The sequence below is a fragment of the Sebastes umbrosus genome, chromosome 2 (assembly GCF_015220745.1).
Source record: "Sebastes umbrosus isolate fSebUmb1 chromosome 2, fSebUmb1.pri, whole genome shotgun sequence".
Taxonomy (NCBI): Eukaryota; Metazoa; Chordata; class Actinopteri; order Perciformes; family Sebastidae; genus Sebastes; species Sebastes umbrosus.
This window is the reverse complement of record NC_051270.1, coordinates 26,562,437-26,585,578: the sequence shown is the minus strand read 5'-3', so window position 1 is coordinate 26,585,578 and position 23,142 is coordinate 26,562,437. Positions and strand designations below refer to the sequence as shown.

Sequence of the window (23,142 nt, the reverse complement as noted above, 5' to 3'; positions counted from 1 at the left end):
AGACAGACGGCGAGGATCTGTGGTGTTTTCAGGAAGGACAATCTTTTTACGAGACCTTGAAAAGGTTTAAGAGTGGGTCCATGAGAAAAGCTGCACAGTGGCAGAGCTCGTAGGCTTCCTGCTGACTCGATGGGACGAACTGTGACGACGGACGTCTGGGTTTTGTGACTTCCTCTGTTCCCAAGTGTGTGGGATGATAAGACACCCCGAGAGACTGAAAGCAGAGGTTTTATGGACGGGTAGTGCTTCAACATTTGGTTCAAAGATGTTGCATTCAGCAACATAGAAAGATGATGTGATCTTATGTTTGATAGCATGAGGAATATACTGTATAGTAAATAGGAGCTCTTTCACAGTAAAATCTATTGTTGAAAAAAATGTTTTGGTGCTGAGCTTGACAGTTCAAGTTGACCTTGACAAAACAATCACCACTCAAGGTCCACTTACTTGCTTGTTCCAGAGCTTTTAACTGTATAATACAGTCTTCATCAGTAGCAGGAACTAGATGTTCAAACTTTCTATCATTGGTTTTTATTTTTTTATTCTAGGACAAGGAGTTACTGACAACTCAATGATAAATTCAAAAAGGTATTACAAATTCAGAATTTCTAAGAAGTTCATGTATCTGAACTGTAAATTTGTTTTTTTAAAGATGGTCCATTTAATGAAGGTGATCCCTGTCATGTAATCCTACAGTGCAAAATGTGTTTTGTTTGGTTTGATCTGTGGTGTCTTCACATTGGGCTTCTTAAAGGAACAGTGTGTAACATTTTGGGGGATCTATGAGCAGAAATGGAAGATAATATTCATAATCGTTGTGTTTTCGTGAGCTTAGAATGACCGCTAGATGTCGCCAAATCCTACACACTGTAGGCGAGACACTACAGGCAAAAACATTGTTTTTCATGCACTGATCAATTTTGAGATTTTGGCAATTTTGCTTCCATAACACATCTTCTTTCAGACTAGTGGAAAGAAAACATCCAAAATACACATGTAGGTGTTTATTTTACTAAACTTTGTTTATTTATGTCTGTAGATTTCTCCTAAATTCACCGATAGTTAGCATTAGATAATGCCTCATTTGCATATTTAAACATAACATTTCTGAAAACTTGTAATACAAAAAAATTAATTGTCTTAATGTAAGTAATCAATTAGGGAAGTTTCATGGCGATATCTCTTAGTTACATTTCTTTACCCTGTTCACCTGTGGTGTCTCCCCCGAAGTATGTTGTTTATGTTATATGCCTTGCTTTTATCGTGAAGCACTGCCACGTAGAATCTAGAGCAGTGTGGTTCCCAAACTTTTTCATGTCAAGGACCCCTAAAATGACACAAATTAGACCACTGACCCCCATTTGATACGGTTTTTGGTTTTAGATGTTTTATTACAGAAAGTGTATGAAACCCATGACCAAAATAGTCCTACGTTCTGTCATTATGTTACTTATGGATTGATTTATAGTGCTGGGGATCCCCTGGAACCCCCTCAAGGACTCCTGGGGGTCCCTGGACCCCACTTTGAATACCACTGATCTAGAGAGGTGCTACATAAACTTTACTCACTTATTTATATTTTATAGTGAACAGATGAATACATTTTAATGGTCACCACTTGACCACTGAGACGCATACTGTACAAGTTTGGAATTCATGTGGCTTTCTCATCGTGTTGTCGTCTGGTGTCATTTTTTTTGAAGGTATTTGTGGAAATGTGTCCAAATGAACATGCACAGTTTACAGTCTGAGATGGTTTACATGAGCCGACATTACAAAGATGCTCTTTGTTATCCAGTGAATGCTCCAGAACCACAGCACAGAGAGAGTTAAGTGGTTTAATTTCGTTGGAGTTAACTCAAACCTGCGGGGGTATTATATTTGGGCGAATATTTTCATTTTTGTGGTCACCTTAAGTTTAGACCTGTGGTTCAGAGCACACCCAACCACTTTAGATTGGCTTTAGAATATGTTGAGAGATCTGCAACAGTGGAATGTAACTATATACACATTTACTGAAGTACTGTACTCAGAGAGTAACTTAACACCAAGCTGCATCTCCTGCCAGATTTGTGCTTGGTTGCACCTGTAACCACACCCACATGTGATGTCACGGGGTCCTGGAGTACACCTCTACGTCACTGCAGCAAGCTGAGGAGTTAAACCACTGGAGGTCAGCAAAAACAAGTTATTAATATTAATATTAATATTAAATCCACTAATAAATAGTGATGTATTATTATAGATTAAGCTACCGGAGAGTATATAAACTAGTTGAAATGAGCCCCACCTTTACCAGCTGCAACATTAAAGTGATATGCACAATGCATCTCTAATTATAATAAAATGATACACAGGATCACCTTAAGGCATAGGCCGTATAGGCGGTCACCTAGGGCGCCACCTTCTGGGGGGCGCTGGTCGCCCTCTAAAAAAAAAATATATATATATATGTATATATATATATATACATATATATATAATTATTAAAATAAAAAAATGCTAGTGGGTGCCCTTCCTTATTTTCTGCATTGAGGTAACAAATTAACAAATAAATAAATACACTCTTCACCCCTGTAACTCTCTTTCTCACACTTTTTCATCTGCCCGGCTGTCGTTACCGTATTTCTTAATAAAAGTGTAAATTGTAGTGAAACTGACTAAACACTTTTAAGCCAACAATATCAGGGACCAGTTGTTTTTTGTCTTAAAACCACTGTGATATCTGATGTGTGTTGCGGTTTACGGGGCTAGGGTTAGGGTTCTGGGGGGTTGAAGCCTAAAGCCAGGTTTATGGTCACAATAGTCAAGCCGGCGTGAGGTGCACGCGCCTGAAAATGATGTCATCTTGGCTTTCGCATGGTTCGCGAAGGCTCCACAAGTTGCACCTCTACCTAATGGTACGTGTCCACATGGGCGTTTTTTATCCCGAGGGATCACCTTGCTTCCCAGCGTTGGACGCTTGATGGGCTGCCACTAGACACAATAAGGCACTGGGCACCTGATTGGACAAAAGCCTTCTCTCACGGGCTGCTGCTCTCAGCTTTCAAACCGGAAACAATATGGTGGCTCGTTTGGAAACTTTTTTTCTCTTATTTCACAAAAATAGTTCACCGAAATGTGTTTCTGAAAACATTTTATGGGAGAAATAAGCCATTCATCTGCTGAATTTGTCTGTATTTTAGATCAACAACGGTTATTTTAAAAGTTTCGAGGGACTTTCCAGAGGTGGGGAGACGCCCCTGATTTGCATAAAGTAGGATATAGACCTCAACTTTATGCAAATGAGGAACGGCTAACGTGACGCACCGTCTCTCGAATCGCGCCGCCACGCTACAAGAATGCATTGCACATCTACAAGGCTTGTTGGGGGGGGAACTCCAAATCTAAATTTGCCTATAGGGCACCAAAAAGGCTCGGGCCGGCCCTGAGCTACTGGAGAGTCTATAAAGTAATTGAAAGGAGCTCTCCACCTTTTACCAGCTGCAACAGTGAAGTGGTGTACACAATGCATCACTAATAATAATAAAGTGATATATTAAATATGATTCTGAAATGGACCGTTCTACACAATGAGTACTTTAACTTTAAGTGCATTTTGATGGGTATACTTATGCACTTTTACTTAAAGGTCCCATATCGTGCTCATTTTCAGGTTCACACTTGTATTTTGTGTTTTACTAGAACATGTTTACATGCTGTAATGTTCAAAAAAAACTTTATTTTCCTCATACTGTCTGCCTGAATATACCTGTATTTACCCTCGACAGAATTGCGTTGCTAGGCAAGAGCTTGGCTCCATGTTTACTTCCTGTCAGCTGATGACATTCACATACACTGCAACCAGGAAATAACCTGGGACACATTTAGAATGTTTACGTTTAAAATTATGTAAAGGGTCTAAATATTGTGTATTTGTGACATCACAAATGGAGAGAAATCCTGACAGCTTGTGTCAAATGCAGAGTTTCTGAATATGGGCTGTGTGTATTTCCCTGTAGATTTAGTGTTTTGATACTTTCACAGTATTTATATAGAACTTAAGCCTGCTTTATAATAAAAAAACATGAAAATCTCACTTTTTTATAATATGGGACACTTAAAGGTACTACGCTTTTTAAGTGTATAAATGTACCGGGTCGGGACACATGCACGCTTGCATATGCGCGCTCACGTGTGGCTGAAGTCTCTCCTCCTCTGCCTGCTTGCCTTCACTAACACAGTGCGCGTTCTCGCTGTCTCGCTCCACCTCTAGACGTGAACACGCGTTCACTCCACACTGCAGAAGAGTTAGTTTAGCTCTGAGAATATCTAGTAAATGTACAGTGGACGTTTGTGCAGAAATAAATGTTGCAGCTCCTCCAGACCAACAGAGGTTTCCCGTGTCTTGTGAAGTGACGGGGCTCCGCAGAGAGAAACGTTATCGTCTCCGCCAAACCTCCGGTGTCTCCCTCCGGGCGCAGTCGGGAGGCGATAACGTTTCTCTTACTGCTTCAGCTGAGGCAGGTAAAGCCAACACTAGGATCAGCAGTGATTCATGGAGAGACCTTTGTCTGGTCAGCTAACATTATTGCCAAGCAGGTGAAATATAGAGTGATATTGTGTTGTTTTAGCTGACGTGTGTCACCTCACTGTTTTGAGCGATGCTCGTTCATGTCTATGTAGAGCGAGCAAGCGCGAGCCCGATGCTGACTTTCGTTGACTTAACGGCCACATGTGTCGCTGTTAACAAGCATTTCTGAAAGTTACAAATAGTCCCTTTAAGTAAAAAAATCAGAGTACTTCCTCCACAACCACTGCTCTCTGAGCTGCTTGGTTACACATTCATCTCTGACAAATGAAAGACATCATTGTGTGTGCTGGGTGAAATGTATTCCCCCTCGGCCAGGCTGGGGCAGTGAGTGTGGAGGGGTTTCAGCATGACAATGTGCTGCAATGCTGCCAACATGGGTCTCATACCACCAGCAGCTCCTGAATATTCATCCTCACTCCTCCTGAACAATAAACAAGGGAGTGAGGCTGAATGCCTGTCTGGAGGAGGGCACGAGGGGGGCAAACAACCCGTCTCCATGGCAACAAGTCCTGCCTCCAGTCCGCAGCGGGCTGTGAGAGAGAGAGAGGGAGAGGGGAGGCAGGAGAGAGAGGGCTTTTCTGTCGGCTTTACTTGGAAAGACATAAATCGGGAGTTCATAGAGAGGGGGCAGGTATCCGGCTAAAACAGCCCAAAGTTATAGCGCAAGACGAGCTGGATGTGAGCGTCTTAAAGGGGATTATCATCTCTAATGTCAGCAGCAGCAGCAGCCATGGACCCGAGGAGAAAGCCCGAGGTAAAGAGCTGCTTCTTTCTCAACAACATTTCAGCTATAGCCAGGAGAGGAAACCGGTACAAACTACCAACAAACAAGAAAAAGAAACACTATAAAAGCTGTAAAAGTTGCAAGGTGCGTTTAAATGTGGTCCTGTAATCTCCACGTGACCTTATTTGGACATGTTTAAACGCTGAAGTGCAGTAAAGCAGCTCAAACAAGCAGGCTGTGTTTTTCAGCTGACCCTTTTGAATGAAGAAAATGTCCCAGCGGATACAGGCTGTAACTCTGTGGGTTGTAATTAGACCAAGTTATCGCTTAAACATCCAAAGAAAGAGTCAAACCATGCAGCAGATAAACAGAAACAGTACAGCACTCCACAGTCAGAGCAGTGAACTCACTGAGTCCTTATCTCTGCTAGTTTTGGACTTTGAGGAGAGATTTGTTTTGTTCTGGGAGATTAAAAACCCACATGAAACAACATGCAGATGTGTGCTTTATCATAAATGGTCATAGTTTATACAATAGGCTACACATGCTGTTTTCTTTGTTAAAGCTACTGTGACATCCTGTACATGTCATGAACATAACAGTAAAGATTTTTAAATATGTTTATTGGGTTTTCTTATTTAAACAAACACAATAATAATAATAATAATAATAATAAAAAAAACAACAACAAACAAACATCACTGGTACAGCTCAGATCAAAACAATGTATATAGGAGGTCATAGGAAATAGTCCATAGTGCAGGAAGTCACAGGATATACTGTATGAGTTCATGTTTAAGAGACTACTTGTGAGATAATGGAGGAGAGATCAGGTCCAATGTAATTCAGATAGGGCTGCCAGATATTGTGGAACTGATCTACTTTGGTATGTAGAATATTTGTGAGATATTCCAAAGGGACCATCTCAAATATGACTTTTCGCCAGCCTTGGACAGAGGGTTTCTTATCACTAATCGAAACAGTAAAGATTTAATGTAGTAACCATAAAACTACACTTCATGTACATATTGGTATTGTTCTTTTTCCCCCACAACATACTTGTTGTTAAACTGCCTTGTTTTTTTTGTTGTTTTTTTAACAATATTTGTATTGAATTTTACATATACACATATATACATATATACACATACAGACAGACTAACAATATTAATAATTAAATGATACAATGAAATGTTTAGTCAGAATTTCACAGTAATCAAAGAAAGAGAGACATGACATTTCATGTACTTCACATATCTAACAAAGAAAACGAATAAAATAAAAGATAAGACAATATAAATAAATACCTCAAAGAAGAAAACAAAAAACAAAAACACAACAATTTCAACAACAGCACTCAGCAACACACAGCAGTTTCAATTTGACTGTGCTTCCTTGACGTCCAAGAAACTGCCTTGTTAGTTATTTAGGGGGTTATCATTTTAATTTGATCTTTTCTATTTAGATTTTAAACTTGGTAGGGAATTACAATGATGAAGTATGGTGCAAATATAGCCTAGGCTGTGGGATAAGCAACAAGTGACCTTTGGTGCAGATGTGGATGCAGGAATCTTTAAAATGATTTTCTAACTGTGAAAGATGTGCTTTTTTTTAAAACATTTTCTCTACTTTCTTATGACCTCCTGCACTTACTGGGATAAAAAAAAAAAATCAGATTCATGATGCAACACGGTTGTTTTTGAGAATTTGGTGCAGATCTGCAGTGTGATTAACACACTGTATGTACTGTACACTGAAATGTGAATCTATATAACTAGAAATGTCAGCATTTTATAAAACTTTTCAACTAAAATATTTCATCCAGTATGAATTCAATTAGTTATCGTTGTTTCTTTAACAAATAGGCAGGTATTTGTTTTGCCCTCTATTTACTTTTTGGAGTTTTGACCAATTCAAAGCTGTGAATTTAAGTTAGTTTTTTAGGGTGCTATCATTTTAACTTGAGCATTTCTATTTAAATTTTAAACTTTGTAGGCAATTACAATGAAATTTGGGGCAAATATAGGTCATGGGCTAAACAAGTGACCTTTGGTGCAGATGTGGATACAAGAATCTTAAAAATGATTTCCTAACACTGAAAGCTGTTTTTCTTTTTTACATTTCTCTACTTTCCTATGACCTCCTGCACTTACTTGGATTGAAAAATCTGGTTCATGATGCAACACATGATTAGAGCTGCGATTAATCAACTATTAAATGAATTGCCAACTATTTTGATAATCTATTAATCTCTTTGAGTAATTTTTTAAAGAAAAAAAGTCTAAATTCCCTGATTCCAGCTTCTTAAATGTGAATATTTTCTGGTTTCTTTACTCCTCTATGACAGTTAACTGAATATCTTTGAGTTGTGGACAAAACAAGACATTTGAGGACGTCATCTTGGGCTTTGGGAAACACTGATAGACATTTTTCACCATTCTCTGAAGTTTTATAGACCAAACAACTAATTCATTAATCAAGAAATAATCAACAGATTAATCACCAATGAAAATAATTGTTAGTTAGTTGCAGCCCTGCACACAATTGTCTATGTGAATTTGGTGCAGATTAAGATGATGCAGTATTAAAAATCCTAAAGACCTCCAATTAGTGAAGTATTAACACATTCACACCTTCACACTGGCAAAGACATGCTCTCGCTGACTGCTTTGTAGTTTAAATATGGGAAGCTTTACGGCGTCTATTAGGGATGTTTATGTCTGTTTTTTCAACTGATTACAACTTCATTCCTAATGATTTTATCTTATACACTACAATGCAAACATTAGAGACATGACTGGCTTTATTTAGCTCTATTTTTTCCTTAAACTCTTTCTATTGTGCAGATCAAACAATGACCTTCCCCTCTCACTGGACGGGACTGTCAACACAAACCTATTGAGGAAATTATTCTCCGTCCTCCTTTCAGTTAAACAGGAATGAGCCTGGCCTCTCACCAGACACTTTTAAATGGACTGTTGTTCACTCAACATCATGATGAAAGTGATTTTCCTCTTTCCCGGTGCTCTCTGTCCATCCAGGTAGTTTTGGTGTGATTTGCTGGGGATCTTAAAAACGTAACAACAATGTCCACACCTTGTTGTGAACAGTCCTTCTGCGTATGTACTGCGTAAAAAAGTATCTCTCAGGGAAATAGTCTGCAGCAACAAGGTGTGGGGACTTTTATAAGCTGTAATTTTTATAAAGAGACATTGCTGTTGAGTTTTCCCAATGTACTTGACATGACACTCCATGCCATTGCGTGTGTTGTATCGGGGCTACATCCACGGGCTCTAAACCTTAGCAAATGACATTCAACATGTCAGTTTTGTGCTTTTGAGTGAACTGTCCCTTCAAAGATGTCTGATCGTCTCTGATGACGAAAAATTTTGATTAGCACACCGTACAATGAAATGTGAATCTATTTAGCAAGAAATGTCAGCAATTTATAAAACTTTTGAACCAAAATATTTCATCCAGTATGAAATTCGTGGACCAATTAAGTTAGTTATTGTTGTTTCTTTAATGAATAAGTAGGCAGGTATTTGTTTTGCCTTCGATTTACTTTTTTTTTTTTACATAGTTTTGACCAGTTAAATGCTGTGAATTTAAGTTATTGGAAATTGTTTTGTTTGTTGCTGGTTTGGCACCAGTCGGGCTGTTTCCTTTGTGCAAACCACCGTTGATTTATTTGTGATTTGTATTGCGATTGAGATGTTTTTGTTTTTTTCCTGTGGCCTTTAATAATTGGCAGTTTTATGCCCGATTACACCGGCTTATGTTCTTTCCTTAAACCTAGACTAAATAGGGATGTTACATAAATCAAGCCTGTTTGAGAACATGGTTAGCCTATACCTACTCTAATTTGAGCAGACTTTTCGCCATTGTAATGATGGAGTTATGGAAGAGAGCTGGTTAAATGGAAGTGTTGTCAATTGTTATCCTGTTATATCTTTAAGTTGAACTCAGGTGCTGCAGGTGTTTGCATCGTATGATCTGTACAATAGGAGCTACCAGTTTCAAGCATACTATTTTATTTTTTGGTGTTAACAGTGATTCACTTTAAAACTCACACATCCTTCCTCCTCTTTTCATCGTTCAACTTTTCAGACCTGCAGCTGGACGGTCAGAGAGTTTAACCTTTATTGAAGTGTTTCTTGCTGTTCGTCAGTACTTTACGTCACGCTCATACACTTAAACACATGCCTGAGAGTTGCTTAGTGTTGGAGTCTGATACTGTTGGCCACAGAACAGCTCTGAAGAATCAGTTTAGTTCAGGGTCTCGCTGATGGAAACCACAGTCAGCTGTTTAGAGTGGAGAAAGTGTTTCTATATTAGATTCTTCTGAACAGATTTCTCAGTTGAGTGTTGTTCAGGTCACAAGATCAACTCTCTTAACTTGAAACCACAAGCTCAACTGAAGTTCACAACCACTGAGAATGAACGCTTCTTGAGAAAATCTATTTCCACTTTTCATTGTCCCTCATGACACATCTGCGCTGATGTCCAGTTATATTTAAGCTACAAGTGCCTGGCTGTAGAATGTGTATGTTGTATTGTATCACAGTTGGAAGTCAGACTCAGGATCTAGTTAAAGCTCGTCTAGGTTTGTCTGTTTGTTTTGTAATACAGAAATTACAGAAAGGAAATGTCTGTTGTGTTGCTGTTTTTGTTCTTGAAAGACGTGTTTGACTCTGTTTGCTGATGTGATTATGAGAGGCTGTGTCTTAGTTTGCCCTGCTGTTGTCTGCCTTTGCTAACTACTGTTGAACACCGTCATGACAACACTGATACATCCCTGATTTATAATCCTCAGACTTTGCTAGATGGTCCTCTACACTGTGATTGGGATACCTTTGCTCAATGGCATGTCTTTATTGACTCTTCTTAAGGTTTTCTGTGTAGTAATAATTAACCAGCAGCCACAATGTAATCTAACATGTGCCTGTCACATTATAACAAGTTCTCTTTATGCACTCACCCAGTGAGGTGCAATTAATCAATGGGATCTGCATGACCATGCCGCCATAACATGACATCACTATGTCAACATTAACACGCCATAAGATGCCTTCACTGATTCACGACGCTATAGTTAATCTAGCATTGCCTGCTCGAGCAGTTCACCATCAGCTTTGATGTCTGAATACAAATTAGGGATGCACCGATCCAACTTTTTACCATTGTGTAATTAATAAGCTGTATGCCTCACTGTGTGGCTGGGATCATTCTTTTATGTGTAAGGCAACATAAGGCCTGACTTAAACATCGCCCTCCTAACTTTGTAAAACAAAATGTAACAAATAAATAAATAGATATAAATTTACTGAATTGCTATCATTATTAAAATAATAAATCGTACACCAGCAACTTGGTAAAAAAAACTTAAAAATTAACAGGAATTACAATTCAAGTGTAAACCTTTTTGATGCAGCAACAAACTGGTCAAAACCTAAACAGGAATTCAAATTACAGTATATCATGTATATAATATGTAAACATAGAATTGAATTGAATATATCAGCCTCATTGTCACCAATACCCGATCCAGCTATTTGAGTCAGTATTGGCCCGATGTCTGATCCGGTATTGGTATCGGTGCATCCCTAATACAAACACTGTCGGCTGTGTTTGTGAAACTTTTAGCTCAAAAACACTTTGAGATTTGTGAATCCACTTTATAAAGTAGACCTATAGCTTATAATAAATTGCTACTGTCTCGGAGCATAATTGTTGTTGTTAAATGCAGGTATTTCTTTATCTAACGCTGTCATCACGTAGGTAATTGTTCCCTTTATGAGATCACATCCAGTTATCTTAATTCATTCACTGTCTACTTATGTCAATAGTAGTAACGTTAATGTGATCATTGGAAGCCAGAGAACAGTCTAAAGTGAGTTCCCAGTCATTTGTTCGTCTTAGCGTTTTGAATTTGTGCTTTAGAAAGTTATTAGGGAAAGATCTCCTTCATGGTCAAAAGAAACCAATGGCGACTGTAAGATTTTATGACTGGCTTATGGAGAGGTTTAGCAAAAATAATGATGGAAGCAGATTTTTGATTAAGAGATGACATTGCAGGTCTTCATCCTACTTCTTTATTTTCTTGCACTGTCTTCAGAATATTTACATAACAGTTGTTTATGGGAAACACCTAGATCTGCTTTTTTTTTTGCTGATTTCTTAAAAAAATTGCTTGTGAGTTGCACATTTAGACTGGAACATTGACAAAAAAAATCAAGTCTCAGCTTAACATTTTAACCTACTTGAAGCTCACAGTAGAGAAAATGAGCAACAACACAAGTGACATACAAGTACTCATTGTTTTTGTTGGCTTAGCTAAACTCTGACTTTAAGACAGAAGCAAACAAGAACACGTCTTATCTTCTTAATGTCCTTGGTGAAGTTAAAGACTGTGTGTGTCAGAGGTCAGCTCTGTGACACAAACTCTAGCACCCCTGCTGCAGCTCAGATAGATTTAAGCCTGTTTTCCACATGCCTGCCTCTGCAGCTGTGCATGCTCATATCTAGGTTACACAGAAGGGTTTTTCCTCTTTTCCACAAAGAGAAAATATGCCATGATCACTCCGGAAAAAAAAGAAGCTGAAATGGCTTAAAAAGAAGATAAAAAAAGATTCCAGGAATTGGTTCCACCTGGTCAAATGAGCTACAGTGGCAGCATGGCGAACCATGTGGTAGAGTATGGGGGTAATTTTATAGGTACGGCTATGTACATCAACCTTGGTGGGTTTCTTTTACATAGAAACACACTGAGGCTGCCAGAGCCTTAAACCGCTATCCAAAGGTTATGTAGAGAATATACATCCAGAGTGGAATTCATCAATCTTTTAGTTTCAGCTGAGAGGTTCCATCATGTTTGTCCTGCTATACAAGGTTGTTTGTGTGTTGTAAATACTTTTATGCAGACTGTATTATTGAGCATCAAGAGCTGGATTCCCTTCTACCAGGATATTTCTGCAACTCCCACAATGCTCTGTTTAACATACCAGCTTGAGTCTCTTTTTTTTTGTCTATAGTGGGGACAAAACTGGTCTTTCTGCAGATATTGAAACAATGGCATGCATGGATCAGTGTGTGGGCTCAAGCCTGCCAGGGAGTTGTGACGTCTGGAAAGAGTTGAGAATTTGCAGAGATTTTCACTCTTCTTTTCCCTCATTGCTTCTTGGCTGCCTGTAAGCTCTGTGGTTTTTTTTAAAAACCTTGAAGTCAGGTTGCTGATCAGCAAAAACTGAGGACCAGGTCAGCCAGAAAAGCAGAGTAGGAAGAAGGCAGTATTAGGCCCTGTTTAGACCTGGCATTAACATGCGTCCTGAGTGATCGGATCACATGTGGACAGCTTTAAGTACGTCTGTTCACACCTGGTATTAGAATGTGTCTCCACATGTGTCTCCAGTGACCACTTGTGATCCGATCTCACTTCTCCGCTCTATATGCAAACTAACACGTAGTAAACACATAGCTAATACAGCAGATGTTGTGACGTAATATTACATGAATGTCAGTAGTATTCTGCATATTTGTGAATTTGGGTACATTTTATTGACTACAAAATAAAAGATTATTATACCAGCGGACCCCGTGGACCTCCGTGCCGCCGGCACCACTGCCTTTGCCAGGCAACAGCGGGGTACAGAGCTTTAGAGAGCTGGGGATGAGAGCGAGCGGGAGAGTGGGCATGTGCCACCTCTGTGCTAAGCTCTGGAACAAAAATATGACACATCTCCGACAGTATGATATTAATGCACTATATGCAGTATGTAAATATGTAGCCTATTGATAAGATATATATTAATAAAATAAAGTTGTACTGACAGAATACAGTAGAGCACAGAGGCCGTTTCCATGCAGCGCGGCAGACAAGCGCTCGTGCCTGCCTGTCTATTCACCTGAGGAGCGCAGTGAGACCCGCGGATCCCAGAGGGGCGCTGGTTGAGTAGGCGGTCCTTCAGTGTGGCCCAGGACACATTCCTGTACAAACTGCTAAAAGAATGTGGCCATATGTTGCCCAGACCACCTCTGAATGTGGTCTGAGTGATCGGATCTCAATGTGTCCTCAATGCGTCTTGAGTGCGTTCACACTTGTACTCAGAGCTGTCTACTTGTGATCACTCAGGACGAATGTTATTGCCAGCTCTGAACAAGGCTTTAGCCTCTGTTTATGGACGCTGTTGTGTCTGCTACTGCATGTTTCAGGATGAACGGAGATCTTAAAGTGAACCCAGTCGCAGGTTAATGAAAGTTATGATGTCATAAAACTCTTACATAAAATCGTGCAGTGCTCTCCTAGTCTGAACGTCAAGTGCCAGGTGCTGAGAGAGCGCATATTTGAGTGTAGTTGAATGAAAAACAAGCTCTTGGCATCGGGTCCAGGTGTTTCTGCCCCTCTCCTCTGCATTTTTTCACCCTCTGAAAACATTCTTTAATATTTTGAATGCAGCCGCGGGTCTGATGGATAGGGAAAATATTAATACATTCCTGTATGTAGCGGAGAGAACGGTGTATCAGATGATCTGTCAAATGTGACAGGGCCAAGGACGTGCAGACTCTCTTTTGGAAGATATTTTACCTGATAGAGACACACACACACACACACACACACACACACACACACACACACACACACACACACATACCCACAGCTGATAAAAGACTTACTTTTTAACCACATCTCCCTCTCAAGGACGTATTGAACACAAAGGGCTCTTTTATTCCAGCCCAAACAGTCTATTGGAGACACTGTTGTAGTCCCATTTCATGAATATGCTCTTGTTACTGAGGAAGATATGCGTCATTGATATGCCTCTCATGTAATCAATTAGAACTTCTGGTATATGACAAAACCAGGAAAAAACCCTGCCATTCGAGCATTAAGATGACGGTGTTGAATATCTTAAAGAGACAGTTTGGCTTTTGGGATTTGTTTTAATGTCAGAGCCAAAGACAGACTCTCTGGGTTGAGTTTGAAGTAATGGCAGTAACTGCTACATGTGTGGGGATAAAGCCTGATCAGACAGAGCGCATTTTTTGCAGTTTGCTGCGTCTTGTTTTATTAGATGTTGCTAGGCAACCACCAAATGAGTGCTTTTTACAAACCATGAACTGCACGCTACCCAAATAATTAATAGTGCAGTTTAAATTAATGAAAACAACTTATCCGAAACCTCATGTACCGCACTGATTTGCTGTTTGTTGTCTGTACAGATCATGGTAACTACGGTTGGTAAAGTCTTAAAGATCCAGGTATCCAGCAAAAGTCCCCACAATGAGAAAAAACACCAATAACGCCGGGTGCTTTTCTGCTCTGAGTTGAATTTTTTTCAACTCGAGGCGTTCAGGGCGCTCCTGTTAAAGTGCATGGAGCGGATAAATGCGATGCTCTCAGCAACACAAAAGCAGCGCGCAAAACACTTCAATCTCATTGAAAACAATTACAAAAAGCCGCCCAAGGCTGCTAAAATGCACTTTCTGATCAGGGCCTGAGTAGGGAAAGAGAACTTGTAACTTCTCCAAGGCTGGATGTCTGGTTTGACAAAGCTATAAGTAGTAACAATTCAAATATTTAATCACAATTAATCGCATGATAGTCACATTTGTGTGCTGTTCAAAATGTAACTTAAAGGGAGAAGTATTTAATACTCTTATCAACATGGGAGTGGGCAGATATACTTGCTTTATGCAAATGTATGTATATATTTATTATCGGAAATCAATTAACAACACAAAACAATGACAGATATTGTCCAGAAACCCTCACAGGTACTGCATTTAGCGTAAAAAATATGCTCAAATCATAACATGACAAACTACAGCCCAACAGGCAACAGCTGTCAGTGTGCTGACTTGACTATGACTTGCCCCAAACTGCATGTGATTATCATAAAGTGGGCATGTCTGTAAAGGGGAGACTCGTGGGTACCCATAGAACCCATTTTCATCCACATATCTTGAGGTCAGAAGTCAAGGGACCCCTTTGAAAATGGCCATGCCAATTTTTCCTCGCCAAAATTAAATGTAAGTTTGGAGTGTTATTTAGCCTCCCTCTAGGTTTTCTAGTTTCGTATGATCCCAGTATCTTCGCTCTAGCTTTAAAACTGAGCCCGCTACAACCTAAAAATTGCGTGTGTGTTGTGTTAATGCGTTAAAGAAATTAGTGGTGTTAAAACGAATTTGCATTAACGCGTTATTATTGTGTTAACTTTGATAGCCCTAGTAGTAACAGAAGAAGTAGTCAAGCTACAGTGCAGTAGCCTGTACTCTTTTTTTAGGAATGTTGACGTGTAACATAGAATAGCAGGATGTAATAACATGAGTCGAGATGCCACCAGTGCGTGTGTGGGCTTACATAGAAAACAATGGGTGCGTTTTGACATGCGTCATATACTGCCAGTGTGTATGTTGTCCCTTATATGCTTTTTCCTGACCTGGTTGGTCAGTTACATTTTTCAAAGCATCAACAATGAGGTCAAACAACCACCCTGTTGTCAAAGTTACTCCAATCAATAGTTTTATATTAACAGTGGTGTAGTGTAAAAGGTGTTGCTCATTGTGATGAAGTCAAAGAAACTTATCACCTGACTATCCTCAGGTCTACAGAGCATTATAGTGTCTTTCAGATTAGGTTTTGGTTCAGTCCCATCGTCTCATCAGTGTTGTTTCCAGCTGCGGCATCCAACTGTTTTCTGCATAACAGCACTAAAAACCCAATGTGTGATACCTGCTCAGTACCAAGCAGCAGACAGACACAGTTAGCGACTAGTTGGTGGGCATAGTGGAGCATTTAGCAGCTAAAGAGCCAGATATCCAACTCAGGAGTTGGTAGAGACCAAAAACAGAGCTAAAAGGAGAATGAATATTTGGATTTACAATCACCAAGTGGTCACAAACATGTTGTTCTGTATCTGCTGGATGTATACATTTTTTTTGAGAAACATGCGGCATTGTAATGTTGTATGTGGCACAAACGGCAACAAAATCTTCCCTTAACAAAGAACGTATATTGCTACGAAGTGAAAGTCAATTGACTGTTCCATTGCAAAGTCAGCCCCCAGCAGCAGCAGCGCTACTCTTCTGCCATTTTGGACTGAAAGCGACTACCGGACGCCAGTAAAACGTTCGCCTACAAAATGCCGTACAAAAGTAAAACAAAATTATTTGTATTCTATTGTCATAATTTTAATGTCACTACCGAAATGTCCTGTGTTGACCTATAACAATATTATAAATATGCATACTATTATAACTATTTATTTACTTACTTATTTATTTATTAAACTTTTTTGCCCGGCTGCTTGCCAGAGGAGCATAAAGTGAGCGATGGACATAAATGGAAGTTAGAAAAATCCAGATTTTGAGAACAATCTCAAAGTTTTTCAGGTCAAGGACCTCCAAAATTGATGTCCAATAGACCACAGACCATGAATGTATAAGAGGTTGTGTCCTGTGCTTTTGCCCTGCGTGTTAGTAAATAGCCTACAACTCCATTAAATTCTGTTTATGTCATGCTACTAGCACTACTAGCTACTGGCTGATAGCCGGTTGTTTGGGAACAGAGACGTTAATACATCCACCACGGTACAGGCTTACAGCATACAGCCCATGGGTGTATTTTAATATAATAAAAGTGATGAATTACAGTCAATATATCCATTATTACAGCCGCATACATCTAGCAGGAAGCTGGCAGAACCAAATATGTCATATGAACGTGCAGAGCGGTGCAGTCCTGTGGGGCTGATGCACGTCCATTATGCCGAGAAAAATAACTCTGGATTCGGCTATTCGTTCATTTTACAACTTTTAGGACATAATGATTTAAGTGAGGGCTATTTAAGTGTTTGTACTGGGAAGTTGATTTACCTAGAAAAAGAATTATCCTTTGATTTACAGACATCTCTTTATACATCTATGGCTATAGACACATTGGCGATTTCTGTCCAAAATGGCGGCAGTGCTACCGCAGCGCCATCAAGCGGCCATTGTCAAAACAGCACCAGAGTTTTGCATCTTTGCACAAACATTTTAACATTTTAAATCAATGTCAAGGTCGTCATCAAGACGCTGAAGGGATTGAAGGAATCAGCATGAAGCGGTTGACTTCTCACTGTTGACCGTTAGCTCACCTTTGGCTCTGACGTCTCTAGAGAATATTTGTGTAGAATCTGGTTGAATGCACTTTAAAGGTACTCTAGAGGTTTCTTAGAAGTGGTTGTTTACAGCCTGTGATTTTGTGTAGGGAGATGCTATCAGACCTCAGGAAGTCAGTTGGCTAACGCCTTGGTGTTTACACTGCACAGTCCATCTTGGGCCTCTGTGACCCATTTCTGTTATTGTAGCTTTCTCAGTCCAAAAACTTAAAAATGATGAATTCATACAAATAAACATTGCTTAATATAACTTAAGTGTGTAGAGCTAACACAATTAAAAATAGATTAATTCCCTCAGCTCCTGGCAGCTGATTGCAGTTTTTTCTCTAATCTTTGTATGTTTGCTTTAAAGTGTTGCAAATTGAAATGACAGAAGCTTCATATTTTAAATCAGAGAGGGAATATTGAATGTCACTTCCAAAAACATACAATGTTTTTCCAGCAGGTATTAATCAAAAATAATATTTTACTATTTTAACTGCCTAGTATTTTACTAATATTTGAACTGCCAATGAATTTTATGCATTTTCATTTGGTTTAATTTTGGAGCAATATGAAAGATTGTATTTCTCAAGTTCTGCTTATTTTTTTATCATGCAATCATGAATAAATTATTTAGCTATTTTTTCCATTTGGCTATCCAAAGAGTGTGTTTTCACAGTAATGCAATCAGTATTCCTTGTCCCAGATGTGACTGAGAATCTCTGATTTATAGAAATAATTTGAGAAGTGTTCTAATTTTTGGAACAAATGTCATGTTGCTTGATAAGTACTTTTCCTTCTGTGTCATCTACAAATGTGACACACTGGTTCCTGCAGTACTGTCTGCATTACAGAAAATAAAGGGGCTTTTTTGTGCTAATTTTCTGTAAAAAATGCACTTTAAGTGTAATGTTCTTCATGGAGAGTTGTAAGCGGGACAGGACAACATAATTCTTTGATGAAAATAATGATGCATGTCCCGTCCTCTTAGCACGGTCCACAGTCACAGGAAATAGCTGACAGGAGGAATGCTCCCTCTCTCTCCTCATCTGTCTCTATAGGACTCAGCTCCACCGCTGGTTGGCTGGCTTCTTCGTACAACAACTTCCTGTAAACAAGCCATGCTGCCAAACACCCTCCCATCCTCCACCTCTGATCTCTAGGGATCTCCATTTGACCTCCTTATGCACCAGAACAATCGCTTTGAGCCTTCTTGAAAAGTGATTTTCAGGGGCAATGGCCAACAGTTTGAACTAACTGCTTGTCTAATTTGAGATTAAGTCCAGGAAATGTTTATGATAAGGAAGATGTCTTAACAGTTTTTCCTGTTGTTAGGGTTTTTCATATTGTTAAATAGAGCATGTTTAAATGAAACTGATTCACAGTCCATATCCAGAGGTAATAACAACATGCATCTGTGAGAGCATGCTTTGGAACCTAATAAGACAGTGTTTTGCAGGTGGTAAATTTGCACTTTATATTTTGCTAGGCAACCACCAAATGAGTGTTAACGTTGCCTTGTTACAAACCATGAACTGTATATGACCCAAATAGTTAATAGTACAGTTTAAATTAATGAAAACATTTTATCCGAAATCTCAAGTACCGCACTAATATTGCCTCCAGGCCTGCTGTTTTCTGTTCAGATCATGGTAACTACGGTTGGTAAAGTCATAAAACTCCAGGTATCCAGCAAAAGTCACCACAATGAGAAAAAACGTTAATGACGCCGGGAGCTTTCCGCTCTGAGTTGAATTTTCTTCAACTCGAGGCGTTCAGGGCGCTCCTGTAAAAGCGCAAGGCGCATGGAGCGGATAAACGCGATGCGCTCAGCAATGCAAAAGCAGCGCGTAAAATGCGTCAATCTCATTGAAAACTATTACAAAAAGCTACTCTAGGCTGATAAAACGCACTCTGTCTGATCATGGCCTAAAGCAATTCCCAGCAATGCGGTTGAGCACTATCAACAAAATTTCGTTCCATTATTTTATAGTAGAGGCAGAAATCTCAGAGTTGGATATCCCCATGGTAATGGTAAATAAAACTAAAACTATATCTGCACGGCTAGATATTAGAGTTAGACGATAAATTGGCCGGACTAATAGTTTGCCCATTATTAGCATAGCGCAGTTATATCTGCGTATATGTCGACCAATAAGTAAGAAGAAATCACAGTACAGAAATGCCAAAGATATGACTGCATAGCAGTAATTTAAAAACGCTGGTGTCTTCATTACATAGTTTGTCCACCAGTAAGCAGTAAGTTTCAACTAAGTCACACCTGAAATATCATGGACACAATTTAAAAAAAAGTTTATGTTGTGTCTTTATGTAAAAAAAAAAAGGACTATTTGGTAGGGCTGACCTGAATATTAATAATGTATAAATCCCAAAATAGGCCATGAAATAAGGAATAATCCCACAACATTATTCATTATTTATATTCAACAACAATAATTATTATTGTGTGCAGAGGTGCATGTGTACAGTAGAGCGGCACTGAAACAGGGGAGAAGGAGACAGACAGACAGAAGAACATGTCGGTATCGATGTGAAAAATTCAGTATCATCAGGCTGTACTAAATATCACTTGGAATAAGTTAGCAAATGGCATCTGTTGTGATTTGTTTGAACTGACCCTTTAATGAGACCATTACCAGTCTCTGTTATCCACCGCTGCTTTTAGACTTAGACTCTATAAAAGCAGTTAATTATCCGCAGCCGCCTGAAGGCAGCAGATCGGCAGCCTCTGAAATGAACATGTTGTGCTGAAGACACATGAGAATCCATCGTGGTGACCTTGATTAAATCATGCACAACAAACACTAGGTAGCTGCAAAATAACTACAAACCTTAATGTCTCTGCACACATCAAACTGGTCAATTTCACTCTGTATTTTCCAGGTTTATGCTATTATTCACGTGGCTGCTACCTCTTGAATAATGGCTTTCTTTCCAAATTTTCTCTCTGGCTATAATCCAAACTTTTCAGTTAAGCTGTTTTAGTGGCAGCAGTGTAGTTCTGTGCTGTTTGATGCAAAAATAGAATTATTTTTAAGTGGAGGAGAAGCAGTGCCTGAAGCACCAGAGTTTCTCTGGCACAACATTGTCTACATGCTGTGACAGTTATGCCACTGTGTTTAAATGTGTCTGCAATGTTTACACTGAAGATTGAACATGGCATCTGTGATGAAGGGGGGTGCTTTGTAGGGTTTTTTATTAGCTTACCTTATGAAAAATTGTCAGGCGCAATAACTACCTTTCTACTCTGCTCTAATGTTAATCTGTGATTGAAGAAAATCTATTTCGGTTCACGAGTGTTGTGTGTGAAGTTGTGTCAAGTCAAGATAATATCGACTATAGGGTTAAAATAATCCTTTTTCAAGTTCATGATTTGCTGTAAAAATTCCATTGTTATTGTTGGAACCTGTGTTCATTCTTTGATGCCAAAGTTAAGCAGTGTCAGACCAACATTAAACCCGGGTGGAAAGCCAAGTAACATGACCTGTTCACACTGATGGCACACCCAATTTAGTTTTGGGTCCTATCTGTGGTCTTACAGGAATGTTGGTCATCTTGTTTTTGTTCCAGTGGCACTGGATTAAAGTCCATGTTCATGACGGGATTGGATCCTTTTGTGAATCTACTAAGTCAAATTCTATTTAATATTTGAGTAATAGTCTGAATTCCTGATAACACTCATTGACAAACCAAAACAACCTTAGAAGAGTTGAGTTCATGTCTATTTGCTTATTGAAATGTGTGGAGTGCTGCAGCTTTTCCGAATGTTTCACATCTTTGTGTTTTGTCCATCAGGTGAGTGGGCGGTTTGCAGACGAACATGACTGCCAACAAGAGTTCGAAGGCCGTGTCTCGGGCAGGAGGGGGTAAAGCTCCCCGGGACGTCCCCGACAGGTCAGTGACATCTGGGACGTCAGGGGTGGGCTCGTTAATGTTCATTTCCAGTCATCATGTCACATGGTTTCAGAGTATTTGACTGAAAGAGAAACAAGTGCTGTACTTTATATCAGTTCATTCATTTTCAACCACATGGATGAACAGTCTGTAGAAGCTTTTTTTCACTCATGGGAAAGAGGGACTGATGATTTTCTGTCATGATAAGACTTCCAAAGCTTTTGCAAGTACGATCCTGTGTCCTGGACCCGGGCCCCATCCAACCCTGAACTGTGAGTAGTGAGAGTTGAAGCTTGTGTTAGCATGTTGAGAGCTGACAGTGTCCTACTGGGAGAGAAAAACAAACTTTGGGAATGATATGTGATATCTAGACTATTCGTTCTTACAATTTATCATCCTGTCCATTTTTTTGAACACTTTTTAAGTGTTCTTAGGAACAGGCAGACTGGTCTCATCTCGACATACAGTAGTTCACATGATTATTGTACTTCACAGCTGTGAAATGTAGTCTGTGTTCACAAAAGTCGGACCACCTTGTGAAAGTCTGATGGCTGATTTGAGCATGATGATTATTAGCAAGGGTGCTGCTATCCGTATTCTTTGTAGGGTTGTGTATTATCAAGAATCTGGTGATACGATACGGTAGCGATTCAATTTATTGCGATACTGTAAGCGATATATTGCGATTTTTAAACTTTTTTTTTATTATTTAGGAAATAAAGACATTTTAGGAAAACTGATATAGTATAAAGAACACACCAGAAATAAAAATTTTTAGAATGGGCAAAAATAACAAATTTATACAGCCCAAAACTGCAGGTGATTATCATAAAGTGGGCATGTCTGTAAAGGGGAGACTCGTGGGTACCCATAAAACCCATTTTCATTAATATATCTGGAGGTCAGAGGTCAAGGGACCCGTGTGAAAATCGCCATGCCAGTTTTTCCTCGCCAAAATTTAGCTTAACTTTGGAGCGTTATTTAGCCTCCTTCACAACAAGCTAGTATGACATGGTTGGTTTACTTTTTTAGTTTTATATGATGCCAGTATCGTCACTCTAGCTTTAAAACTGAGCCCGCTACAAGCTTTTTAAGAGGTTAATCAAAAATCGATACAGTGTTTTGGAGAAACGATACAGTATCGCATAACATAATATCGCGATACTCATGAGTATCAGTATTTTTTTACACCCCTAATTCTATGTAGTAATGCTACTATTTGACTGGCGGTGTTTCTTATTCATTCCTTCCTCATTTTCTGTGCTGATGAGGCACATGAGGAAAACTGGCAGCCGGTTTCTGTAATTGCTTGTAAATTAATCCTACTGGTATGTGGCAAACTGCACAAATGTTAATCATAATGAAAATATTTTGATGTAGATAAATGGCATTCATTTGCTGGTAAATCACCGCTATTCCCAAGGTAAACTTGGTGAATGTAAATGTGAGGAAAACACTAATCACAGTAGCACAAAGCTCTCTCTCTCTCTGCCGACTGCATTCCTCTAACATGATAACTGTGCATTTAACCTCAGCCTCTTTTGATTAATTTAATTGTCATTTTAATAGAGCTTTATTAACAGCTTGTTACCCTACATTCTTAAAGGTACAGTGTGTAACATTTCGGGGGATCTACAAGCAGAAATAGAATATAACATTCATAACTATGTTTTCATTAGTGTATAATCACCCGAAACTAAGAATAATGTTTTCGTTAGTTTAGAATTAGCTCTTCTACATACGGAGCAGGTCCTCTTCATGGAGTCCGCCATGTTGCACTGTCATGT

General features: G+C 39.2%; 1 protein-coding gene across 2 annotated transcripts in view; it reads left to right on the top strand.

Annotated features, from left to right (window-relative positions):
* The window catches only part of dennd2b (DENN domain containing 2B), a 66,605-nt gene that overhangs the window by 2,868 nt on the left and 40,595 nt on the right, over positions 1-23,142 (top strand). The window contains exons 1-2 of one of the 2 annotated variants that reach the window (XM_037795714.1): positions 5,078-5,327; positions 21,257-21,355. In XM_037795714.1, coding sequence (XP_037651642.1) covers positions 21,282-21,355 — 74 coding nt within the window. In that variant the 5' untranslated portion in view covers positions 5,078-5,327; positions 21,257-21,281. Of the gene's footprint in view, positions 1-5,077; positions 5,328-21,256; positions 21,356-23,142 lie in introns of those variants that run through there. The other variant, XM_037795723.1, reaches the window with a different exon arrangement.